The sequence below is a fragment of the Aspergillus vadensis genome (assembly GCF_003184925.1).
Source record: "Aspergillus vadensis CBS 113365 unplaced genomic scaffold BO88scaffold_1, whole genome shotgun sequence".
NCBI lineage: Eukaryota > Fungi > Ascomycota > Eurotiomycetes > Eurotiales > Aspergillaceae > Aspergillus > Aspergillus vadensis.
In genome coordinates, this window is record NW_020292039.1 from 1,432,628 (window position 1) to 1,454,991 (window position 22,364).

General features: G+C 50.6%; 7 protein-coding genes across 7 annotated transcripts; 4 read left to right on the forward strand and 3 right to left on the reverse strand.

The window, feature by feature from the left end:
• Positions 1–1,317: 1,317 nt before the first annotated feature.
• BO88DRAFT_15410 (extracellular serine-threonine rich protein) lies at positions 1,318–4,358 on the forward strand. The gene is made up of 3 exons (XM_025701543.1): positions 1,318–1,742; positions 1,796–1,969; positions 2,017–4,358. Exons 1-3 carry the CDS (start codon positions 1,665–1,667, stop codon positions 4,288–4,290), a joined length of 2,526 nt encoding a protein of 841 aa, XP_025568313.1. The 5' UTR covers positions 1,318–1,664; the 3' UTR covers positions 4,291–4,358.
• A 359-nt stretch (positions 4,359–4,717) lies between these two features.
• On the forward strand, positions 4,718–5,321 carry BO88DRAFT_15417 (uncharacterized protein). The gene is made up of 2 exons (XM_025701545.1): positions 4,718–4,961; positions 5,021–5,321. Exons 1-2 carry the CDS (start codon positions 4,774–4,776, stop codon positions 5,127–5,129), a joined length of 297 nt encoding a protein of 98 aa, XP_025568314.1. The 5' UTR covers positions 4,718–4,773; the 3' UTR covers positions 5,130–5,321.
• Positions 5,322–6,363: 1,042 nt separating this feature from the next.
• BO88DRAFT_409870 (Sds3 domain-containing protein) lies at positions 6,364–7,957 on the reverse strand (the record flags this gene model as incomplete). Its single annotated transcript, XM_025707978.1, has 2 exons — positions 6,364–7,449; positions 7,520–7,957. The coding sequence occupies 2 exons, from the start codon at positions 7,955–7,957 to the stop codon at positions 6,364–6,366; spliced, it is 1,524 nt and encodes a 507-aa protein (XP_025568315.1).
• Positions 7,958–8,499: 542 nt separating this feature from the next.
• Positions 8,500–10,730, reverse strand: BO88DRAFT_439974 (uncharacterized protein; the record flags this gene model as incomplete). The annotated part of the gene is made up of 3 exons (XM_025709749.1): positions 8,500–9,954; positions 10,035–10,242; positions 10,281–10,730. 3 exons carry the CDS (start codon positions 10,728–10,730, stop codon positions 8,897–8,899), a joined length of 1,716 nt encoding a protein of 571 aa, XP_025568316.1. The 3' UTR covers positions 8,500–8,896.
• Positions 10,731–12,202: 1,472 nt separating this feature from the next.
• BO88DRAFT_400197 (uncharacterized protein) lies at positions 12,203–12,902 on the forward strand. The gene has a single exon (XM_025705500.1). The coding sequence runs from the start codon at positions 12,524–12,526 to the stop codon at positions 12,791–12,793; it is 270 nt and encodes an 89-aa protein (XP_025568317.1). The 5' UTR covers positions 12,203–12,523; the 3' UTR covers positions 12,794–12,902.
• A 4,397-nt stretch (positions 12,903–17,299) lies between these two features.
• BO88DRAFT_15490 (uncharacterized protein) lies at positions 17,300–18,828 on the reverse strand. Its single transcript, XM_025701550.1, has 2 exons — positions 18,430–18,828; positions 17,300–18,361 (listed from the first exon to the last, which is right to left on the reverse strand). The coding sequence occupies exons 1-2, from the start codon at positions 18,558–18,560 to the stop codon at positions 17,578–17,580; spliced, it is 915 nt and encodes a 304-aa protein (XP_025568318.1). The 5' UTR covers positions 18,561–18,828; the 3' UTR covers positions 17,300–17,577.
• Positions 18,829–20,981: 2,153 nt separating this feature from the next.
• On the forward strand, positions 20,982–22,326 carry gel6 (putative 1,3-beta-glucanosyltransferase; the record flags this gene model as incomplete). Its single annotated transcript, XM_025702469.1, has 3 exons — positions 20,982–21,129; positions 21,193–21,404; positions 21,520–22,326. Coding segments are annotated over 3 exons (1,167 nt in total), but the record flags the coding sequence as incomplete, so codon positions are not given.
• Positions 22,327–22,364: the final 38 nt, after the last annotated feature.

Genomic DNA, 22,364 nt, shown 5'->3' on the forward strand with positions numbered 1-22,364 from the left:
CGAGCGCATAAATCAGATCGTACAGCATATGTGCATGCATGCTCTATCACAATGCTCACATCACAAACCCCAAACCCAAACCCAGACTTGCATGGTATTTTAGTGGAATGTGGAGGCGGTGGCCCAGGCTCTGAAGGTTGGATTCCGAGGTGGTATTCTGGCGCTGGGGTTCCCTAGGTCACCTACTTAGTCTACGTCGATTAGAGTCTACATGGCTTTCAATTCCTTGATTTCTTCCATCAGCTATCTTGCTGTGGCGTGGCGGTGATTGTAGTCGGAGGAACTTGGATTGAAGCCTCGGCGGTTACCTGGTGAATGGGAATGCGTGCTGCCCTCACTTCTCTCTAGTACGCTGTAGATCGGTTGAAGTTTGTTCTCTTTCTGATTCGGATTGGGGTGAACTGGGCTCTTCCAGTGTCGTAAGATTATTATTAGAATGGGAACCGAATGGATAATTTTGGCAGTTGGTAAAGGAGTGATGAATGTGAGAGGGGAAGAAAAAAGGTGTTGTTGGGGCACTGACTGGTCAGGTTTCAGCGCGAGACGCCGGGTTAACTTTACCCTCTCATCTCACTGCACACAAGCGAGCTTTAGGTGTTGAAGATCGGAGATGCCGCTTTGAGCGGATCGTGCAGAATTAACTTCTTCTGTGTGTCTGATGTGATATGAATGGATCAAATTGGACCCTGGCTGGACATTTGACGTGGAGAAGAGACATTGGCGCCGTTTAGGGTCTCATTTGGGAGGTGGGACAGTGTGTCTGTCAGTGACAAAGACACATGATCGATCCCTTCTTGCTTGGCCTTGTTGCCCTCTCTTCTTCCCTTCTACCCTTTTCATCCTGGATGAATGAGTCTTGTCTGCTGCTTGCTGGGCGAATTCATTCATGAATCTCATGTCTGATTCTTGGCGGCGCATTCGTCGCCAGATGGATGCAGGAATAATAAGTAATGAATGTCTTGTTGCCATGGATTCAATTAGAGACTGTATGCCGTCAGACTGCCAGGCAACGAACAGCCACCAACGCCTCAGGGCCCCCCTCTTTCACCCACAAAATAAAGGGTTCTTCAGCATCGCCCCTTATGGGCCGATGCATCTCTCGGGCTGAGCCAAATGCCAGCCTTCGTGACCCCTGATTGGCGATGAACTCGCGCTTCTGTCAGGGTCTTTCACCCTGTTCCTGCACTAGCGGCACACCCGGCGCCTCTGGATTGGATTGGTGGTTGTAACACCGACTGTGCAGCCATTGACATCTGGCTGGTTGGAGCGTGAATGCTCAATGGCCTGTCTTACTTGCACTTTCAGTCTATTCTGGTGAACGGCAATCGCCGTTACTGGCTGTGTTAGGCACACAGCCTTTCGCCATCCCGGTGTTGGTACTTTTAAGGGTCCATCGCCCTCCCTGGTAACAGAATGCTTTGGCTGCTCTGATTTCCCCCTGAAGCTGTTTTTTGTTGTTGTTATTGTGTTATTGTTTGTTTGCCCAAGTGGTTTGACACTAGACGCTCGTTCATCTACTATCACTCGTTGGCTTGCTCTTATTTCTTTTCGTCTTCTTTATAAGTCTCCTCTTCCGCAACTGCGTGACTTTGAAACAAGTCGACAACCTGCATCTCATTCGACATTCTTTACACTCCTTCGATCACTACTAAGCCCTATTCAAAATGAGGGCTGTAGTTCCTCTTTACCTAATCTCGGTCGCCCTTTGGCCGCTTGCAGCTCTTGCTCATCCCAAGGGCTTGGTGAGTGTGCTCATACTCTTGTACATGACTTCAAGCAAGGCTAATATACATAGTGGTGGGGAACCGATGAATGCTATCCCAGTCCTGGAAAGGCCGACAATGATTGTTCCCAGGATCAGCAAACTGGATTTGACTGGTCCGGACTGGCTGTCGGCTCCTTCTCAGCCTATGCTGGGTTTGAGTTTTCAGGCTTCTCCTTGAAAGAGAGCTTTGGCGCTTCTTCCAGAGTAAGCATTGCACCTCTATTGAGTTGGCCCGTAACTAATGGCTATAGGGAAAATGCATCGTTGGAAAACTCTCCAAGGAAAGCTCTTCGGGTCTCAGGATGTCTTCCGGTAAAGACCAGAAGGGTTTCTCTGTCAGCAGGTTCCGTCTCGCCACATCCAAGGAAGCCGACGTCCACATTGTCTATAACATGCCTGATGGATCATCCTGCAATGATGTTGTCTCCTGCTCTCCGGAAGGTACAGACGTCACCAATGACCAGTGTGGTGGCTCTGTTTCAGTGAGCTTCAGGCTTGAGGAGGATATTGAGATCGAGACCTGTGATTTGGGTATTTACGAGGTCGAATTCGATTGCTCGCCAAGCCAGGATACCGATACCTCTAGTACCACTGTGCTGCCATCCTCGACCAAGTCAAGTGGCTCCTCGACTCCGCTGATCCTGATGCCACCCTCGTCGCCCGCAGCTGCTACAACTTCTGCCCCGACACCAGTCAGGATGACCACGTCCACTGTTTACTCGACGAAGGAGGTGACAATCACAAGCTGCGCACCTACTGTGACGAATTGTCCTGCAAACTCGGTCACCGTGGTCACCTCTACAATTGCGGTCTCGACTACTGTTTGCCCGGTTACTGAGACTTCTGGGGCTTCTCCAGTGGAAAGTACGTCGGCAGGACACCATACCAGCAATCCGATGGTCACGACGTCGATCAGTGTTCCAACTGGCAGCTCTCCTGTTGAGACCACCTCATCCCATTCCAGCCCGGTTCCTACTAGCCCTGCTGTGTCTACGGCTCCTGCTGCATCAGGGCATGGCTCTTCAGCTCCTGCTGTTGATAAAACCACCGTCGTCACATACGTGACAGTGACCACTTGCCCAGTGACATCCACTGGCTCTGCAGGCGGCTCACTCACCACGTCAGTTGGCACAACCATCTCTACTGTTACGCTGACCTCGACATCGACCATCTGCACCAAGTGCATTGCTCCGACTTCTGTAGCCCCTATCTCGTCTGGCCCTGTTTCGGCTCCTGAGCGGACTACTACTGTTGTCACTTATGAGACTGTAACTACCTGCCCTGTGACCAACGTTGTTACCTCCAGTGGTGTTCCTATCACCTCGGTTACCAGCACAGTCTCAACCATGACCGTGACCTCAGTGTCCACTATTACACCTACCTCGGTCGTCTCAAGTTCTGCTCACGGTCCAACCGGCGTCGCTCCCATTTCCTCTGGACCGGTCTCCGTCCCGGAGAGCACGACAACTGTGGTTACATATGAGACCCTTACTACATGTCCAGTGACCACTGTAGTGACCTCGAGCGGGAGGCCGGTGACTTCAGTCACGAGTTCCATCTCAACAGTGACATTGACCTCGGTGTCCACATACTGCCCCAAGTGTACCGCCGGCCCGACATCTGTTGGCCCTGTCACTACTGCGCCTGAGAGCACAACAACTATTGTGACCTGGGAGACCGTGACCACATGTCCTGTGACTTCAGTCGTGACCTCAAGTGGCAAGGCCATCACTTCAGTTACTAGCACTGTTTCCACCATCACCATGACAGCAACGTCTACGATTGCAAACACAGTTGTACCCACGGGCAAGTCCCCAGCCACCAGCACCGGTGCCAGCGGTGTCTCGACGCCCGCCCCATCCGCACCGTGCCCCAACGTGGTGCCCAAGTGCATCAACACCTGGATGAACTTGCTTCCCAAGTGCAGCTCCAACAGCGATATCAGCTGCTACTGCCCATCGGACGATTTCACCAAGAAGGTCATCTCCTGCATACAAGCCTGGGGAGCTTCCCAAGCCGAAGTCCAGGCTGCTCTGTCCTATTTCACCGGTATCTGCGCTGCCTATGTACCGCAAAACCCAGGCATCGTGACGGTCATCCCAACTTCAATCACCCTCGGCGCTGGCGCCACCGGTGCCGCTCCAGTCACTGGTACAGCAGTCCACTCAATCACCGGTGGTGTCGCCCCGACCACCAAACCAGCCACTGCTGCACCTGTCGCATCCACCGTCGTCACCTACTCTACCTGGACCGTGACCGTGCCTAAGGTCGTATTTACGACCGCTTCAGGAAGCGCCCAGACAACCGTGGGCCTTGTGCCAGGCGGTCCAACTGGCGTCTCGGCAAGCTCGAGCCGTATTCCCAACCCCTGGGCTTCCTCGACCCTCGCTACCTTCTCCGGCCGGCCAACAATGTCTCCTTCACCTAGCCACACACCCGTGCTGTCAAACAAGGCGCCTAAGGAGAACAGCTCCTCAGGATGGTGGTGGACTATCGCCGTTGCTGCTCTTTTGGGCATTTACTAATCGTAATCAGGGAATGATATGAGGGGAGTGAACAGTTTGGAGTTGTAAATTGCGATGATATCTCATCGTCCCGGTGTATTTAAAGGATCTTTGCTTTGCTTGTAAACAACCAAGTTGCTTGCTTCATTATGTTATTTAGTGCTGCGCCCGGTACTTGAACACATGTATTATCGTAAGTTTGCAGTTAGTAAATGTACTACATCTGGTAGCCAGATCAGATGACCACTCTTTTCTCCTTATTACTCCCACACATAGAAAACTCCGTGCCTACAGACATATTACACAGTACCCATCCTTACTGAAGAATCTAGAGCTGTGACCAGTCCTAGCCACATAGCCAGCTGCACCAGCCACATCCCGGGTCCCGTGCCCTTCACAAGTACTTCGTTCCATCTTCGCTTTTATCATACTATTTTCCAACACTCCACAGCATCTTCGTAGAACAATCATTCTTGATTTATTCTATTGCACAACTACCCAAGTATGTTTGCTCCACAAAAGCATTTCTCAAAAACCATATCATCTTTCACACCTGGGACTACTCTTCAAGGCACTTCTTGGAACTACCGAATCCTCAAACCCGTAGTGGGAGACAGCACACATACATCAACTGTCTACGAAGAGGTTATTCCACATGATAATGCACGGGACGTTCCTCAAACTCCCAAAAGGTCCGCTGTGCTGCATCATGAATTATAACCTCACCCGGCACTAACTGTACCATACACAGGGCTCTGATCAAAGTATCCCCACCTGGCACCGTAACCGCACTAGAGAACATGAAGCGTGAGCGACATACCTATCGCTTTCCTGGTGTATCCTCTTCAGGGTGCTTCTGAAAGATGTACGATGAGAATGACAGTAACACTATCGCCTTGGAATGGCTGGACACCACGCTTGCAGACGTGAAATACCAGCCTAGCATGCGTAGTAGCTACTCACTCATCGTGGCTATTCCGCCCTGTAATTGATCTTATGTTCTTATAATATAGTCGACTTCGATGTCATGTCCATACTTCGTCGATATTTTCTATAATCCTCATTCTAGGAACGTGATAATAATGTTTCTGTTCCTAAATAGCATCAGCACCAATTCCTGTGCTCCGTAACATAGTAATCCGAACATCCGTCTCTAAGCGCTGGTTGCCCTGACACAACTACATCATGTTATGCAATTACATCTATAGTAGCTGTGCAGACAGGTAGGGTTGTGCAGTAGAGTAAATAGTACTCTCACTGAATGTATGCACTTACGCACTTCATATCGAGCCACCCCACTAGTACCATATATGGCACTGGATATACCGGTACATAATAGTAAACGAGATAGATTAACAGAGAGTATGTATATAGGTACCATATACAATTCTAGTGGACGAGTGTGCATTATGTCTCATTGTATAACTATAGCCAGGACCGAGTCCGTGAACTATGTAATCGCTTACAGATAGTAGTGCCAGTGCTGACCAGTTAGATAGTTCACCAAGTAACCAGTTATCTCAAGGGTAAGCCCCGGCGGGGCACAGTTAAGAGGGATAAACACGTCCAGCGAGCATGTACAGTTCACTTCATTCCTTCCCTACTGACTATCATACCTACTGACTACTTACTGCCTACCTCATACCTGTCATATCCAATGAAGCAAGCAGGGCCAATTCTATCACCAGTCAACGCCGTCCCAGGACAACAAAATCCAGTCCGAAGAAAAGCAGTATAGACGAAGAGCAGAATCCACAAGACTCAGAGAAGTATACTACTACTGGCTGACTCTAGTAAACATTCCGGGTCAGAGATATTCAAGGTGAGAAGATCACTGATGAGAAAAGGAAAGAGAAAAAAGAAAAAGAAAAAGAAAAAGAAATGACATGACATGACAGGAGATTCTTGCTCCGTCCAAACAAATGCCACCGTACAAGCAGGCAGCCAATGTCAATCAATCCCAACGCCCGTCAAAGTGGTATTTGTTAAGTACTCCCGCTACCCATCCAGTTTGCACCTACCCCGGTTAGCCAGTGTCATGGCTAGCCTTAAACGCCTGTGGTATTGTTGGTTCCGCAAATAGAGGCTACATGGCTAGCCCGTCTTGGTTTTCTTCGTTGAACGCTCGTTGCTTGTTACGTCGCCGTTGTCCTTCCTTAACGGATATAGATGCATGCCCATTTCGGTAGGAAAGTCGGGATGCAGCATGTTGAACCGGTTAGGGTCCTGCGGCACCCCGTCCACGTCTGAGGGGATTGTCTCGACTAAGAGCTGAACGAGCGTGCGATCCACGAATCCCGCAGGCTTGTTATGCAACCGGTCGATGCGCGCCCAGTCGTCATCGACTTCCTCGTTCATCAAAGGAGGCAAGGGAGGCGCGCCGCTGTTGCTTGAACGCGCGTGATAGTTGGCCAAGATATTGTACGGGAGACTAGGGCGTACAGCGGGCTTATCTGACAGCTCCGCCAGCGCGTTCAACGCGTGATTTCCATGCCCCCGCGTGGACCGCGTGGCGTGGAAGTTCTGACTGGCTGTGCGAGCCATATCGGCCGCAGGAGTGCCATTGTCCTCGGCACCCGTCCCGTCCACTCCCGAACCATCGTCGGCATCGGTGTTGTTACCGTTTGTAGCCGCTCCAGACGGCTGATCCGCACGCTTGGACGTCGAGAAGAAGTGAACTGTTGCAATGTGTGCAGCATTGGCATGAGCACCAAGCTCCCTCTCCGTAAAGAGAGAATTGATGGAGTAAGACGGCGCCTGCTGCTGCTGGGCCGCCTGGGCCTTGGCGCGCTCGGCGGGGTTGGTCTCGCGCACAGGCGAGCCCACATCCTCATCAGCCGCCTTTCTCTTGCGCTTATTGAAGTGTTCCGACATGATCCCATTGCCGAGCTCGTCCAAATCGACGCGGTGGCGGGTGTGACGAGTCTTGCGGTTTCCGTGAATCCCACCCGGACTGGCGGGGTTGGTAATGCTGAATTGATTGGGGTGCAGGAGAAGGGCGTTGGTATCCGCCAGATCCAACTGCTCTTTTTCTCGCATCAAGCGAGCCCTCTTGCCCGAGATCGTTTGAACAAGACGCTCCCGAAGGGTAAGCGACAAATTATTGTATTCTTCCTCCGCGAAGTGAACCCGAAACGCATACTCCTGCTTGAACCGTTCGAGATTATGATTGTGACGATGCTGGAGAAGAAAATAAACATTAGCCCGCCAGCTCGACAGAAAAACAAAAGCAGTGCTAAGATGAACTCACCACCAACATAGCCAAATCCGCATCCTTCTCCGCTTTGACCTGATTGACCTCCTGCACGAACCGCGAGTACCACATGCCGGCCAAACTCGCCATCTCCTTGGCGAACTTGCCCCCACCGACGGTATTCTCGATAAGGCGGGCGATATCCTCCGCCGAATCGGGGAGAGGGCCCGGCTCATAAGGATCAGCATTGTTAATGAGGGTCATGTCGCATTGGAGAGCATGCAATTGCTGGCGGAACTGGGTATCTCTGTTTTGGCTGAACGAGGCCGTGAGGTCATGGAGGCGCTCCTGGAGCGCGCTGCGTCGTTTGTCCCGTTTCGACAGCGGCACGCTGGTCGGAGGACTAGTGGAGCGCCCTCGAGATTGTAAGTTATTTGCCATCATAGGCGCCCCGTTCCCGTGGACCGGGGATGTCGGACCAGGAGAGTAGGCCATGAGCAAGAATGGTGGAGGTGCTAGAGCGAGAACGAGAGAGAGGAGTGGAGGGCAAACACTGCGAAGAGTTGAGAAGGGCGATGGAAAGAAGGCTCAGTGGGAGAAGCAAAGCTGGGCTTGGCAGGAAACTGCTGCCGGAACAAGGCAGGGCGAGACCGAGAGGCTCGAAAGGCAGTCTGCATAAGCACGGAGATGGCAAGCGACCAGGCAAATTCGAGGCGAAGAAAGAGGAGGCAGAAGAACTGGACTGGAGAGTGACGGAGGAGAGCAGAAGGCGGGAGGCCGGCCGTTGGCCCGAAGCGGATTAGCCTCGGGGACATTTTTGACCGCCCGGCCTGTCGGTGTTTTCCCGGCCTGCAGTGAAGCCATAAAGAGTCAAGTTACTAACTACACAAGACTTGACTCTTTGTATTCTTGATAACACATGGATTAACACAAGATAACAATTGGAGGGTCCGCTCCATATGTCTATTGAGAGTACTGCATAGGGATTACCACTGTCGTATACGGTGTACAACTCACTACGCTGACATCATCTATCGCTGCCTTTGGGTTGCCTTCTGTAGGGCGGATCATGTATTTCCATCATCTAGTTAAAAAGAGTAAAAAGTAGTAGTAATCACATGCTAGTGGTCGTCACGCTGCCATGAAATAGATATCCTGGGTATTTTCATCCGATAATAGCAAATGCACACAGTCAATGCTCCCTAGACATTCCCAAACGTGCAATCGAGAACCCAAAGCCCAACTCCGCAGACGCCGCCGGACCCGCCAGTTCCCCGTTTTTGAATCACACGGCTATATATCCTTCAAGAAAATATTAAAAGCAAAGAAAAGAAAAGCGGAAAAAAAAATGAAGCATAGTCAAGAAGATGGAGCACCCATGTACGGAGGCGGAGAGGATTCCCGCAACTGGCTCCACAGCTGCAGAACCCGTGCTTAGTGAGTCCGGCGGATCACGAAAACTCCCAACTCAACGCCATCCCGAGGCTCCGAATCCTCGCCATATGGCCGTCTTCGGATACCATCAAGGATCTCCCCCAAGAGCATGGCCGAGGTCACCTCTTTATCCTCCAGAATGTAATTCGTCGACATATTCGACACTGCCTTGGTCGCAGGCAGCCGGCGGCCGTTCTGCCAGTATACACTGAGAACCTCCTTCATACGAGACTTCTCCTGGTGAATGTACCACTCGGTCCACAGATCACGGTCCAGATGGGCACTGCCCTTACGGGCATCGACAATACTGAATTGAGACGATGGGGAGCTCAAATCGCAGCAGAGCTGGGTGAGATTTTGCCGCATCGTGTCAAAGTCTTCCATGTGCGAGACAGACGAGAGCTTTCCCAGATAGCGACCGATGTCGGTGGACAACTCATTCACAACCACAAGCTGACGGAGTAAGGGATCTAGGATTGGTCCGAGATATTGCGACTTGAAGGTGGATGCACCCCTTCTCGTGGGGTAGACGAACAGTAATGACCCGCCGTCAGGCGATAGCTCACTCAGTCGGTCGACCAAGAATGACGGACGATACCGGGAGAACATGTCTTTATACTCCTGTGGGGATGACGGGGGGAGATACCGCTCCAAGACCGAAACGTGGACGGTGTGCGGCGGCACGATCGGCATCGGAGAGTACGTCGTCTTGGGCTGGATCGGACCCCGGAAATCGTGATAGGCGGAAACCACGGCTGCACTGGAGAAGACAGCCGGTGGGTTGAAATAATCCTCACCGGAGAATAGCGAGCGAGGTGTCGGTGGAGGAGAGGAGGGTAAGTTGGAAAGGCTGAACTGTTCAGGAACAGCATGGGTGATGTTGATGTATGGAGACTGTCCATGACGAAGGCGATCTTGAATCGCGTGGACCAGGGCGCAGTATACGCTATCGTGTGCGGAGACCGGAGCTGACTTATCAGCCGGTCGTGGGTAAGGAAGCATTTGCGAGACGATCTTCACGGCCTCCCCGCGACCGTTGGAGAAGGGAAGAGATGATACTATCACATGAAGGGTTAGCTTCCAGCAGCTCTTACCGAGATTTCCATACGGAGAGGACACGTGATCAGATGGAACTTACTCGATGCTTCAATACTATTCTCCAGCCATGAATTGTGATCACAATCCATGTCACCAGAAGATCCGGGGCTACCACCAGAGCTTGACGGCGATCCATTTGAAAGTTGATCGGACGGGCTGCTGAGACCGTCCGACGTTCGGCCGGGCGAATTACCGATGCTGGGACCTTCATCCATGGCCATTGGCCCGGGCTCCCGGTTCATATGCGACTCGAACAGTAACATTCCGATGAAGGATTCCACGCTACGTGGTCGTTGTCATCCGGGGGAGTCGGGGGAAGGGCGGAGAGATAATCACTTTTGGCGGCGGGTGTCTCCCACACCCCGGCGGTTGACTGGGACGCACGAGCCGCCAGCGAGCCCGATGCGGTGGAGGAGGTGGAGACGCGAAGACGAGTGTCGGAAGGATTGGACTGGGATTCCGCCCGAGTCGGGGATTTGGAGAAAAGGCCGAAGTCTTCCAAGGACGGCAGGTGCAGAGAAGCGTTGCTGCGAGAAAGAAATCGGGAGACGGGAGAAGGCTTTGTTAAAAGGGACCCTTGGGAGGCACGTCGCTTTAATCGACTGGAGCCGATGTTGTGGTAGTTGTGGTGGAAGGCAGAGGATGGTGATAATGATAGTTGCGGCTGTGACTTGAGAGGCGAGACGGGGCTTAATTGGAGCGGATCCTGTGAATCAGCTGGCGAGCTGGCTCTCATTGGCGTGCTGGGTTCCCCCGACGCTTCTGAGGAAGAGGTGGATGAGAAGGAAGATGCTGAGAATGGCGAACGCATGACCGGGCTGTCTCGCACCACAGATGTAGGTCGATATGGTCCATGGCACTGTGGGGGATTCATCCAGTCTATTGCTGGGCTACTGGCGAGCCGGGGAAGGGAGGCGACGTCGAAAAGAGGCGGATCCAGCCAACTCAATATCCACGAGTACGCTAACTTTAGAGTACAGCCGAAGGACTTTCAGGTCTCAGACACAACCCGGGGGAACGATGTTGGGGCCGGGGAGAAGGAGAGTTGATATTGAGTGATGGGTGGTAAGAGGTTGGGTAGCTTGGTGGAAAACACGAACAAACAGCACCATGAAAAGCTGGCTGGCGTGGCAGAGTTCGTGGCAGAGCAGAACGGGGGAGAGGGGGGGGAAACGAATAGTAGTTGTGCAAAACAGACGGTCGGCAATGAGAGAGAGAGACCGGGGAGACACTAAAAGAGGAGTGGAGGAGGAAGAGGAGGGGGGGAAGTAGTAAGAGGACGAGAGATGACAGAAAGGTGGGAAGAAGGGAAGGAGAGGAAGGTTAAAGATGAGAAGATGGAGAGAGAAAGAGAGGTAAATGGTAAACGATGATGATGATACAGTGGAGAAGAGAGCGAGATTGAAGGGGGGAGGGAAAGAAAAGACCAGAGAGTGTAAGAGAGTCAGCGAGAGAGTCGAGAGAAAGAGCCATCCGGGCCCTGTCGAGAAAGTTTAGGCGCGGATGGAAAATAGCGGTTCAGTTTCAAGCAGAACAGAACAGAACAGACAGAAAAAGGATCATGACGCCTGGGAAATTGACCCAAGGGCCAGACGCAGAGACTGACAGCCAAGACCCTCGGGCTGCGACTTTCCACCGGCGTTCTAGACCTGCCGGCCTTGGCCTGATTGGGGAATTCATGACACGAGGACGCCCGGTCGGGCCAGTCAGCGGGTGAGCAATGCAGGTGTATAAAACGGGACACTTTTAATCTATCATCTGCTCCCGCCGGCATTCCACCTGCATTGTTTTATTTACCCTTATTAGTTATTTCCTTTCTTCTAGCTGCTAATTTATATCCTAAAAAAATATTCTTTTTGCTATTCATCCCATATAATAATTATCCACGTTATTCCCACTCAAAGCAGGAAGGTTTCCTGCTCAAGTCTCAAGGTCGCGGACTGAGCCGACCAACCGACTCATCCAGAGGCCCAGACGCCTCCGACTCGTCTAGGCCTCCATAGTGGCTGATCGGAGCTAAACCGGGACAGGCCCAGCGATACCGTAACGGGCATTACACGGGCCTTCCAGCAGAGTCCACCAGTGTCCAGTGCCCACCCTTTTAGTTTTGCCCCCCATCTCTCCCCAAAAAAGTAGTAGCAGCGCCCCACCGCCCGTCTGGCCTTTCCCGGTCGGAGGGGAGTCTTGTCTGTAGCAGCAGCAGCAGTACCAACAATCACCAGCCAAAGTGTGTAATGAAGACAAGGCAAGCGATGTAATGGACTGGACCCTGGGAAGAAAAGCATGGATGACCAGCTTGATCCATGACGACTTGTCTGTCTGAGTGGATCTGGCCGTCGTGCCAGGCGTCAGGCAGGTACTACAAACTGCCCACATTGTGTACGAGAAAAGAAAGGGAAAGAAAATAAAATAAAATAAAAGGCGGCATGGTTATTTCAACCAGGGCGAACTGATCAGGAGGTTTGCTTTTTTTTATTCTTCCCTCGCACTGTGGCAGTCTTGCCGCCTGCCTGCCTATACTTGGTAACAATGGCCGTTACCAGTAACCAACAACTTATCTTCTGCTCTAGATCTCGTATTACCTGGGATCAGCATCACTTTATCGATCTCGCTATTTACCGTCTGATCCGATGCTTATTAACAACCAATTTTCTATTTACATTTGACCTACCATACATTGTAGTGGTGATTCTTCAGAAAGTTGAAGCTTTCGGGAATCCCGAAGCGAAGCCGGGTACACACTGCACAGTAACAAACAACATCAAGAAAACCCCAGATAATCCGGAACATAGTCCCTGATTAAGACGACAATGGTGAGCAAACTAATAAACCAGCGTTCAATCAGGTGGGTAGCGTATGACTAGTCTAGTGATGGTGCTAGCATCTTCGATCCCGGCCACGCTTCAGCCTTCAGTAGTAGTTCTTCATTATCGTCTTTATTATTGCCCATTCCCCATAATTTGTACCTGACCTATACCAACTAGTACGCAGTACCTTACCCACTCATGGATCCTGCACTGCTGAATCTAGAAATTTCCCACGCACAATAAATAGTTACGGTGTAGAAGCATGACTCAGAGAAGACGCGGACCGGAAAAGGGCGAGATGGTAAGGGAACCTATGAGTTGAGCCAGCCAGGAAGGAGATGAATCACCTGTTATGGACAACCCAGATAGAAAATAATAAAAGGATAAGAAATTGAGATTAATTGGAATAAAATCCAGCGAGGCCAAGCACAAGGAAAGGTGGTTCTGGAACTCTAATAAGCCAAATCCCTCTGCCTCTCTCAGTGTCTGTCCCAAAGTCAACCGGCAATTCAAAACTAAAACTGCTCATCCCCCAAATTTCAGTGAATCTTGACGTCGACAGTCTCGCCCTCACCCTGGTTCGGCGTGGCGCAGAGGCCACCCTCATTGGCCTCCCCGGGCAGCAGAAGGCTTGCTTGCATGGCGCGATCGAAACCCACTGCCGCTTCCGGGCGGATTGACGCCTAGACCCTTGTTCCGTGCTGCCGAAAAGATCCGCCTTATGTGGTCCGAAATGAATCAAAAGGGAAAATAGAATAATAATAAAAACTCGGGTCAATTATTTGTGTGTGTGCGCAACTGGGCCATTATGGGCCTAGAGATGAACATTGGCGGGATAAAGTTCAATTCTTCTGGGATCAGGCAGGGTTGATGGATGGGGGAGGGAGGGGGCCACTGGGAGGCCCTGGTCTCTCTTGTCTCCCTCTCCAGTCTCGAGACTAGACTAACTACCTAAGGGAAACTAAACTGACTTTCCTCTCTAACCGAAGGTTTACTTAACTTAGGCCGTAGCTTGGGCTTGACTAGGTTACTGTAGGTCGGGTCAGGCAAGAGAGAGAATTGGTTTAGGGATCTGTAGGTGCGGGAGCAAGTTAGTCTGGGAGTTAAGTTGATTAGTTCACTAGCACTATACCTTTCAGGTTTATCGTAGATCCGGCATGGCTCCCGTGGCTGCGCAGAGCTGAGGCTGAAGAGGGAGTTTAGTGTGCTTGTGGTTTGTACTTTTGGCGCTGCTGAACATACTGAAAACAATCTCCATGTGTTTACCTAATCGGGTAACTCCGTCCACAGGTATACTGCTTTTAGTTATCTGTCTCCTTTTTCTTATTTCCTGTACTAAAATAAAAAATGTCTCCTTATCTCAGCCTCACAGCGTCTGACCTCAGATGTCGTCCGCAGTCGCACACAGGAGGTACATACATACAACGGGCAGAGCGATGGAAAAAAAGAAATGTGTCTATCCACGCCTTGCTCCTGCTGCTACTTTTCCCCTCCCTCCTGTTCTCACGGCCCCCACTTTCAAGCCCAGTCCAGTCCAATCCAGTCCATTGGAACGATCCCGTCTGTACGCATCCATAGCCGACGAGAATTGCATGTCGTAAGTGGCTGAAATCATCCTCACCTCCTTTTGGCCTCGCACGCAGCCCAACACTATCACCGATTAAGCCCTGTTTATTAGATCAGTTCTCCTCCAGCCTTTTCTGCTAATTTCCATCGTTGTCGGAAGCGATATAACTTCTTAATTACCGACTGGGATACAATTCCACGGTACGTGAAATTAGACCCTTGAAGCGATCCTGCCTGACAGGTGTCACTGTCACTGTCACTGTCAATGCTGTCACCCAGTTCTGGACCCTAGTTATCTATCCACACAATTTCAGCATAAGGAGCATGCGTATGCTATCGGCGTTCATATCAGGGATATAGCATATCCAACCAAATCAAAAATCTTACAGAAAGAGAACGATCTTCATCACTCACATCACCATGAACAAGGCATCTGCATACACATCCATCCATCCACAATAGCGATCTCCTTCTGAAAGTGAAGCGACGACTCAGACCTGATTCTCTGATCTACCAACAGAACCTAGACTAATACTAGATCCTTTGATATCCTGTTTCCCGAGACTGACCGGATGTGATGCGATGTATGGATCTACATGTCGTCTATCTAATTACTACCCCTTCCTGATCAAGTATACACGGCTCACTCTCACACACACCCACGATCCAGAACATCCTCTGTACTACATCCAACTAAAAAGTAGGTGGTATACGGTTGTGCCAGCAAATGTAATCTCGTGATGTGATCGCAAGCACGGAAAATGCAAAATGAATTGTGGATAACGGTGATCCCCACCGGGTTGTATCCCATCCGACTCGGGCCCAGTCTAGACCCCGTTGGTTACCTACACAACCTGATGTTTCTACCAGATCCTCTCGTGTGGTGGCGTGGCCTGTCTCCATCCATCAGGGAATGAATTCATGCCTGATGATTGATGCTCCACTCTACACTGAACCAAGTACAGTGTACAAGAGAAGACAATACATAGTAAATTAAAACAGACAATCAAATGATCATTATTCCCACGGAGAAAGAATAAAAAAAATAAAGACAGAGAGAGAAAGGAAAAGAATCTCAAACACACCCATCCATGGAATCTCAACCCCAATCCCGTATAACCCAAGTCTCCCTCCCTCCGATAATTTAATCCAGCCATACACAACGATCCCGTCTCCAACCTTACTTTCTCTACTCTCTCCATTACCACTAGTCTAATAGTCCTCTATATTAATGACTCTCCCAAATCAACCCGTCATAACTACTATACACCATCCATGCTCAACCCACGGTTCCAGACACCTCCCTTTTCCTCCCCGTTACTTCTCCACATAGTCTAGATTAACTGATCTTCAATCATGAGACCAGCCAGACTCATCCTTTCCAATCTACTCAACCAGAGGATCGAGTGATTAAGAGACCAGATTCATCATCATCATCATCCTTCAATCTCCTCTACCAGAGAATAGAATGATTGAAGTAAAGTAATAGTATAGACATAGTATAGACAGATAGACAAATAGACAGATAGATAGTCAAAGACCCTACCTACTATCTATCCCGTGCCACATAACCCATACATAACCCACCATGTCCAATGTTCCATGTCGAATCTAGATGCGATAAGATAATTGCCATACCCATACCTATCTCCACACACCAAAACCCTCACCAGATACCTATTTCGTCTACTACCGAGTGGGATCTAGCCTATTACACGTCCTAGATGGGATAGATACTACTACTCCTACCAGATAGATGGATACTACTAGAAGAATACGAATTTGCCGCCACCCCTCTCCTCCCCTCTCCTCCCCTCCTCCCCCTCCTCCCTACCCACTTCTCTCTCCTCCCTCGCCATCGCCATCGCGGAGTAAGTAAACCAATCCAACCCAACCCAACCAACTAAACCAAACTAAAGTAAACCAATCAACCAACCAAAAGTACCAAACGAGTATCCCAATTAGTTAGCGGTAGTAGAATGTGGGGAAAACACGGCACATTCGTACGTACGTAAGTTAGTTCACCACTACCACCACAACCACTACAAATGAAATCCACTTCATCATGTCTCAGATATACAAAGGCCAGAATAATAAGAAACAAAAACAAAAAAACAGGTTTGTATTATTTTTAATTTTTCTATTCGTTGTCTCTGACTTTCATCATTATGTTTTGTTTCTGTTTTTTGTTTTTTGTTTTTGATTGTTGATGCAGTGGGGATGTACATAATAGAGGGGCAAAATGGGGCAAAGAAAAGAGAGACAATTAGAAAACTAGTAGTAGTTGATTTGTTTATTTTTCATTCATGGCTTGCTGAATGGAACTGAACAGACAACATGCATACATGCATGAAGTTCCCCACTTTGACTTACTTCCCTTGCCTTCTTCTTGCCTTGTCAGCTCAGCCAGATGGACAATCTTACAGCTAGCCAGCCAGCTGTGTTAAGGAGATAGTAGTAGGGAGGTAGATAGTTGGTTACAGAACGTCGTCATTGTGTGTTTGATCGACCTGAATTGCGTGTCTTGTTTTGTGTTGTGTTTTGTGTCTGCTGGCTTACGTTGGATAGTAACTGATGTGTGGGTGGGTCTGTGTCGGATTTTGCTACAGTTCTACAATGTACGACAGGCATAGGTTCAATGTGATGTTTGTGCATGTATTGCTCTTCTCGTCCATCAAAAGTATATACAGTTGAATCGAACTACCTCATCCTTGCGGATTTCACCTTGTGAGGCTATTTTGCCTCCACACTCTAACCGTGGCTGTCCTCACAATAACCTCAGCCCCGAACCACGTCTTTTGCCCCCTTGCTGCGAATGGCTTGAAGGATTGCACGATCTGGACAAATTCTGCTCAAGCCACACACGCATGCACAACGGTAGGCATTTCCGCGGAAGCAGTCCTCGACGTTACATCCACGGGGGGATGTCCGTGAGTTTCTGCAAGAGGAAGTACTGGGGCGTCGAAACTTCGGTGGCACGTCTAGGCTTGGTGCGCACCTACTTGCTTCGGGACTGTAGATAGTTTCACTGAGAGGCGGTTGCAATGAGCCTGCAACTCACTTCAGTGGGCCGATTTCTGATTTCGGCGGCAGATTCGGCCATCCCGATGCAGGATGATTCCAGACCATTTGGCGACTAGACCCACGACAGGTAGTCTGTTTAGTTTATTTTTCCAGCTTGGTCGCTTGACACAAGCACCCTGCGATCACTCAAGACGTCACCGATCTTCTGCGAGGGTCACCATGGCGGCGAGCGTGAAATCTCTGCGGCCGCTCACTGCGGCAGGGATGCATGCCGCGATTGGCGCCGGCCTTGGCAAGGAGCTTCTGGTCTTCTTCGTCGATGACAGGGAGCGGCGTGCAGCTGGACTGCTTCACCGTAACGGACGGCCGTGACGAGTCATTCCGAGAGCGCTGAGTCGGTCGGTACGACTCCTCGGGCTGCAGGTCGTGTCGGTCCAGAGCAGCCTGCAGCTCCAAGCACTGCAGCACCAGCTGCTTCACACCATCGGTCAAGGCGCAGGCGCGATATTCGATGTCCGGCCAGAAGCCCTCGCCCCAAAACGTATCCTCGCGAACGGCATTCTCCAGCGATTCGTACCAAAAGTCGAAGTTAGGCAGCCGTCTCTTGGCGCTCGGGAGGTCCAGACCCTGCAAGTGGTCTGACAGGAGACACGCCACGGCGACAAATCGAATGGTCGGCTCCGAGTTCATAACGTGCAGAACGATACAGGCGGGGCAGCGCTCGGTCAAATACCAATCATGCTCTTCGCTCAGAATGGAATGCAGCCAAGCATAAGCACCACGCGCCTCACCCCGGAACGCCCGTTCGCATTCCGCGCCTTTGTGGCGTGGCAGCACATTGGTTGCGATACGCGAGGCTTGATGGTGGAGCAGGAACAGAGGGAGGAGGATGGTGTGGATGATATCGCGATGAAGACGGAAGGTTTCCTGTTCTTGACTGGGGGTATCATGGCGATGCTCGGCACAAAAGCTATAGCCGATACTGTTAGCTACGATAATTGGCGGTGGACTTATTCTCTGAATGCTTGTAACACGTACCTAGGAGCCTTCATGCCCAGTTCCTGACGCCTCAGATGCTCCCTCACAAGCCTAAAAGCCTCATTGCGATCCAAATTGGCGCGATCCCGTGGAGAGATGCGAAATGGGGAATATGTGCTGGTGGTGGACATGTTGCGGTCAACCGCTATATTGCGCAACGGATAGACCGTAACGATGAAAGAGGTGGGAATATATTATGGAGACGGTAATATATAGCGATGGGGACAAAAATAGCAATCCGACGACTAATATGCGAATAAGGATGACGTTGCACCGGGGAGGCACAACAGGGTTGAATTCGGGCGAAACACGAAACGACTAGTCCGAGCCAATCAAACGAGGCACAAGTGGGCGGAGAAGCTTTCCAAAGAGGGCGAATTTGAGAGACGGGAGAACCACGGATAGCATGATCCAGACCAGAATAGACGAGAATGGAGTGTGTGTTGGTGAGGAATTAGGTGTGGTAAAAGGGTGGATAGTAGGTAGATAAGGTGAAGAAGAAAAAGAAGGGGGGGAGGGGAGGAGGGACAATGGGAATTGTAGATATATCTACTTTAGTATGAGTTTAAACCCCCCAGCACGTCAGAAACGGGCAAGAAAAAGAAAAAAGAGGGGAGGGGGTGGAAAAGGGAAAAGCAGGAAATGAAAAAGGAAAAGGAGGAAATGAAATGAAAGCGTTGGCGGAGATTCCTTGGAAAGGGAAATGGCACGCATGCGGGAAAAGGAAGCCCCAGTCAGACGAGGCCCCGTCATCCACGCAAGCCGGTGACGATCCGTCTTTCACTAGTCGATTGCTTGTAACTCTCTGCTTGCATCTCCTTTTTTCAACCCCCAAGAAGGATGGGGGGGATATAATAATTGTTTTTACAACGAAGAGGCTGTCTACACTGCCTACTTTGATTTCTGTTGCTTTTTCAAAATTTTTTCTTATTTAATTCATATTTATTTTTTCGAATATCTCAACAGCATCCTACGTCAAGCGGCCGAAGAGTAACGGTAACTAGCAGAGAACAGACCCCATCTCCAGATGATCCTAATTATTTAGGCGGTGGGCCCAGCCAGGGTCTCGATCGTTGCCAAGACCCATCGCTCCTCGTGCTTTGGGCGAGACCGGAGAGCCCAAAGCAGAACACTTCCAGCAATAAGGGGGCGGGCAATCCCGGGCCATGGCTTGCAACTGGTCAGGTTCCTCCTGACATCGCTGGATCGTGTCCACCCAATGCCATGTTCCCAGCATATCTTGACAAAAAATCATAGCATACATATTAATAGTAGCTTCTTACCCAACTTCTCTTGCCCCCCTCCTCAGATTTATTAGCCACTATCGTTTGAGAGATTAATCGTCTGTTCAGCCCAGGCGATCAAACCGGATGATTTAAATTGCGACACACAATTCCTACCACACCATAAGTAAGTGCTAAGTACTTAGGTTAGTATCCACTCGGGCCCTCCCTGCCCTACAGGTTTCAGGCGAGAAACACAAGCAATTTCAATTCCAGTTCCAGTCTTATTTTAATTTTAATTTCCCGTGGCAAAATTAGTATCAGTCTATTTACTTACTGTGTAGCAATAATCTGGATTTATTACCTCATTTCCCTCTGTCTCGCTTCCTCCTTTTCCTTCAAAGGAACGATTCATGACTAATCGGGAAACGTTTTGTTGTGCGAAACCCCTATAATCACGTGAGGGACTGGGGATTGCCAATTTGGGTCAGGAACCAGACCACTCATGAACATCTGCTTGGAATCTTGTAGATTGGAATTGTAATGTACCCATACTCAGATACTTTGTAGTAACCAAAGTTCAAAGTCCCATTCAGATGAAATGCTTAACCCAAACATTATTGAAGGTGGTGTCCCAGAAATCTCCGACGCGGTACTCACATAGTTCGCGACAACCTTGTTGCAATGCCTGCATAAACAATCCAATCCATGTTGTCGATCCCATGCACCCTGGCATCCATTAAGCTGTTCCCCCTTCGATCGCACTGCATTCCATCTTCCCCGGAGATTGGAACTGCCTCTCCTTCTCTCATCCACTCCAGAGCCACAATGAGTTTAACGCACCTGCAGGATTCTTTTTGACGTCACGCTCCTCACAACAACCCTCTCGAGTATGTCTCCTCCAGGGCAGACACGCTACCTCTGGTATGGCAGGGCGCCAGGACGATGGGGAGGTAGATACTCGGGGGGGATTGATGACTTCAGCAGTTATTCGTGCATCTGTTATATTAGAACAGATGTTTTCTCGTCCATGCAAGTGTCTGCATTCTCATTCCCTGGGTCGTCTTATCTACCTGCGTTCCAACTTACAATATTCACTGTCCAGACAGCTGCAGGCAGTTTTGCTGGCGTGTTACACTCACTTCTGCACTCTGTCTTACTCAATTGATACCGACGCATTAGACTGGTCTATTCGCTGTGTTTTATCACTCTTTGGATAAGGATAGCGGTCAGAATCCCCGGAAGGAGACTGCAGAGTACCCACCCGATCTATTATCGCAGATTACTTTGCAGAGAGCCAAGCCGCGTGCAGGGAACTGCGAGAAGACAATGGTCAAAACACACTGGTCATCATCTGCAACTGCTCTATCGTTGCTACTCAACACGTTCTACGTCCCCACCGTCAGTGCCATACAAACCATCTCAGCGGTTGGTTCAAAATTCTTCTACGAAGATGGCACCCAATACTACATCAAAGGTTCGTGTTGTCCATTCGACCCACGAAAGTTCCTCACGCACTGACCCGCACGCCATGGTCTAGGCATCGCCTATCAACTCATTCCCGAAGATCCCCTGATTGACACCGCTCAATGCACGCGAGATGCCGCCCGCATGGCCGAGTTGGGCACCAATGCAATCCGTGTGTACCATGTGGACCCTAAAGCCAACCACGACGGATGCATGAAAGCTTTCGCAGATGCAGGCATTTACCTGTTCGTCGATCTCGACACGTTCGACACCGCGATCTCCCAGGTATGCTTTTACCACCACCACTACACCACCATCTATATCCCATCCATGACCTATCACCCGACCCATCATCGTATCGGGCCGCCAACAAACTAACCACTCCATCCCCATTCCACAGGACGACCCCCACTGGGACCAATCCCAATTCGACAGCTTCAAAGCCGTGTTGGACGCCTTCCAGAAATACGACAACACCGCCGGAGTCTTCGTCGGTAACGAAGTCCTCACCACCAAGGACGGCTCCGCCGCCGCCCCCTACGTGCTAGCCGCAGCCCGCGACATCAAATCCTATCGCAATGCGCAGCACTACCGCTCCATCCCAGTCGGCTATTCGGCCGCAGACATCGCCGAACTGCGCCCCATGCTGCAGAACTACCTAGCCTGTCGCTCTGACCCCGCCGAACGACTCGATTTCTTCTCCCTCAACGCCTACGAATGGTGCGGTGACTCCTCATACGAGCAGTCCGGCTACCAAACCCTCCAAGACGAAGCAGAAGGCTACCCCATCCCCATCTTCTTCTCCGAAACAGGATGCAACGTAGCTCGTCCCCGCACCTTCTCCGACCAGGCCGCCATCTTCGGTGACCACATGTCGGGCACCTGGTCTGGCGCTATGATCTACGAATGGATCGAGGAAACAAACGACTACGGCCTGATCGAGTATGGCCCTCCCGGCGCCGACACACCCCCAACTGCCACCAAGGATATCGTCGTCCAGGACGGCTTCACTCGCCAGGGTGAACCCACCCCGATCCAACCCGACTTTGATAACCTCAAGAACCAGTGGGCTACGCTCGACCCTACCGGCGTCGCTCTATCCGACTATGTCAAATCCACCGCGGCTATCTCCCCTCCAGAATGCCCTGCCTCGACGGACGGTGGATGGGCCGTGGATCCATCCGCCCCGCTCCCAACTATAGGTCAGGCCTTCGTCCACGCTGATGATGATGATGATGATGATGA

Bases quoted from the DNA above. Each gene is read 5' to 3' on its own strand.
- BO88DRAFT_15410 (XM_025701543.1), top strand. From the start codon at position 1,665: ATGAGGGCTGTAGTTCCTCTTTACCTAATCTCGGTCGCCCTTTGGCCG. The intron at 1,743-1,795 runs GTGAGTGTGCTC...TAATATACATAG, and splicing joins TTGCTCATCCCAAGGGCTTG to TGGTGGGGAACCGATGAATG. The intron at 1,970-2,016 runs GTAAGCATTGCA...TAATGGCTATAG, and splicing joins GCTTTGGCGCTTCTTCCAGA to GGAAAATGCATCGTTGGAAA.
- BO88DRAFT_15417 (XM_025701545.1), top strand. From the start codon at position 4,774: ATGTTTGCTCCACAAAAGCATTTCTCAAAAACCATATCATCTTTCACA. The intron at 4,962-5,020 runs GTCCGCTGTGCT...TACCATACACAG, and splicing joins GTTCCTCAAACTCCCAAAAG to GGCTCTGATCAAAGTATCCC.
- BO88DRAFT_400197 (XM_025705500.1), top strand. From the start codon at position 12,524: ATGGCCGTTACCAGTAACCAACAACTTATCTTCTGCTCTAGATCTCGT.
- BO88DRAFT_15490 (XM_025701550.1), bottom strand. From the start codon at position 18,560: ATGTCCACCACCAGCACATATTCCCCATTTCGCATCTCTCCACGGGAT. The intron at 18,362-18,429 runs GTACGTGTTACA...TATCGGCTATAG, and splicing joins CTGGGCATGAAGGCTCCTAG to CTTTTGTGCCGAGCATCGCC.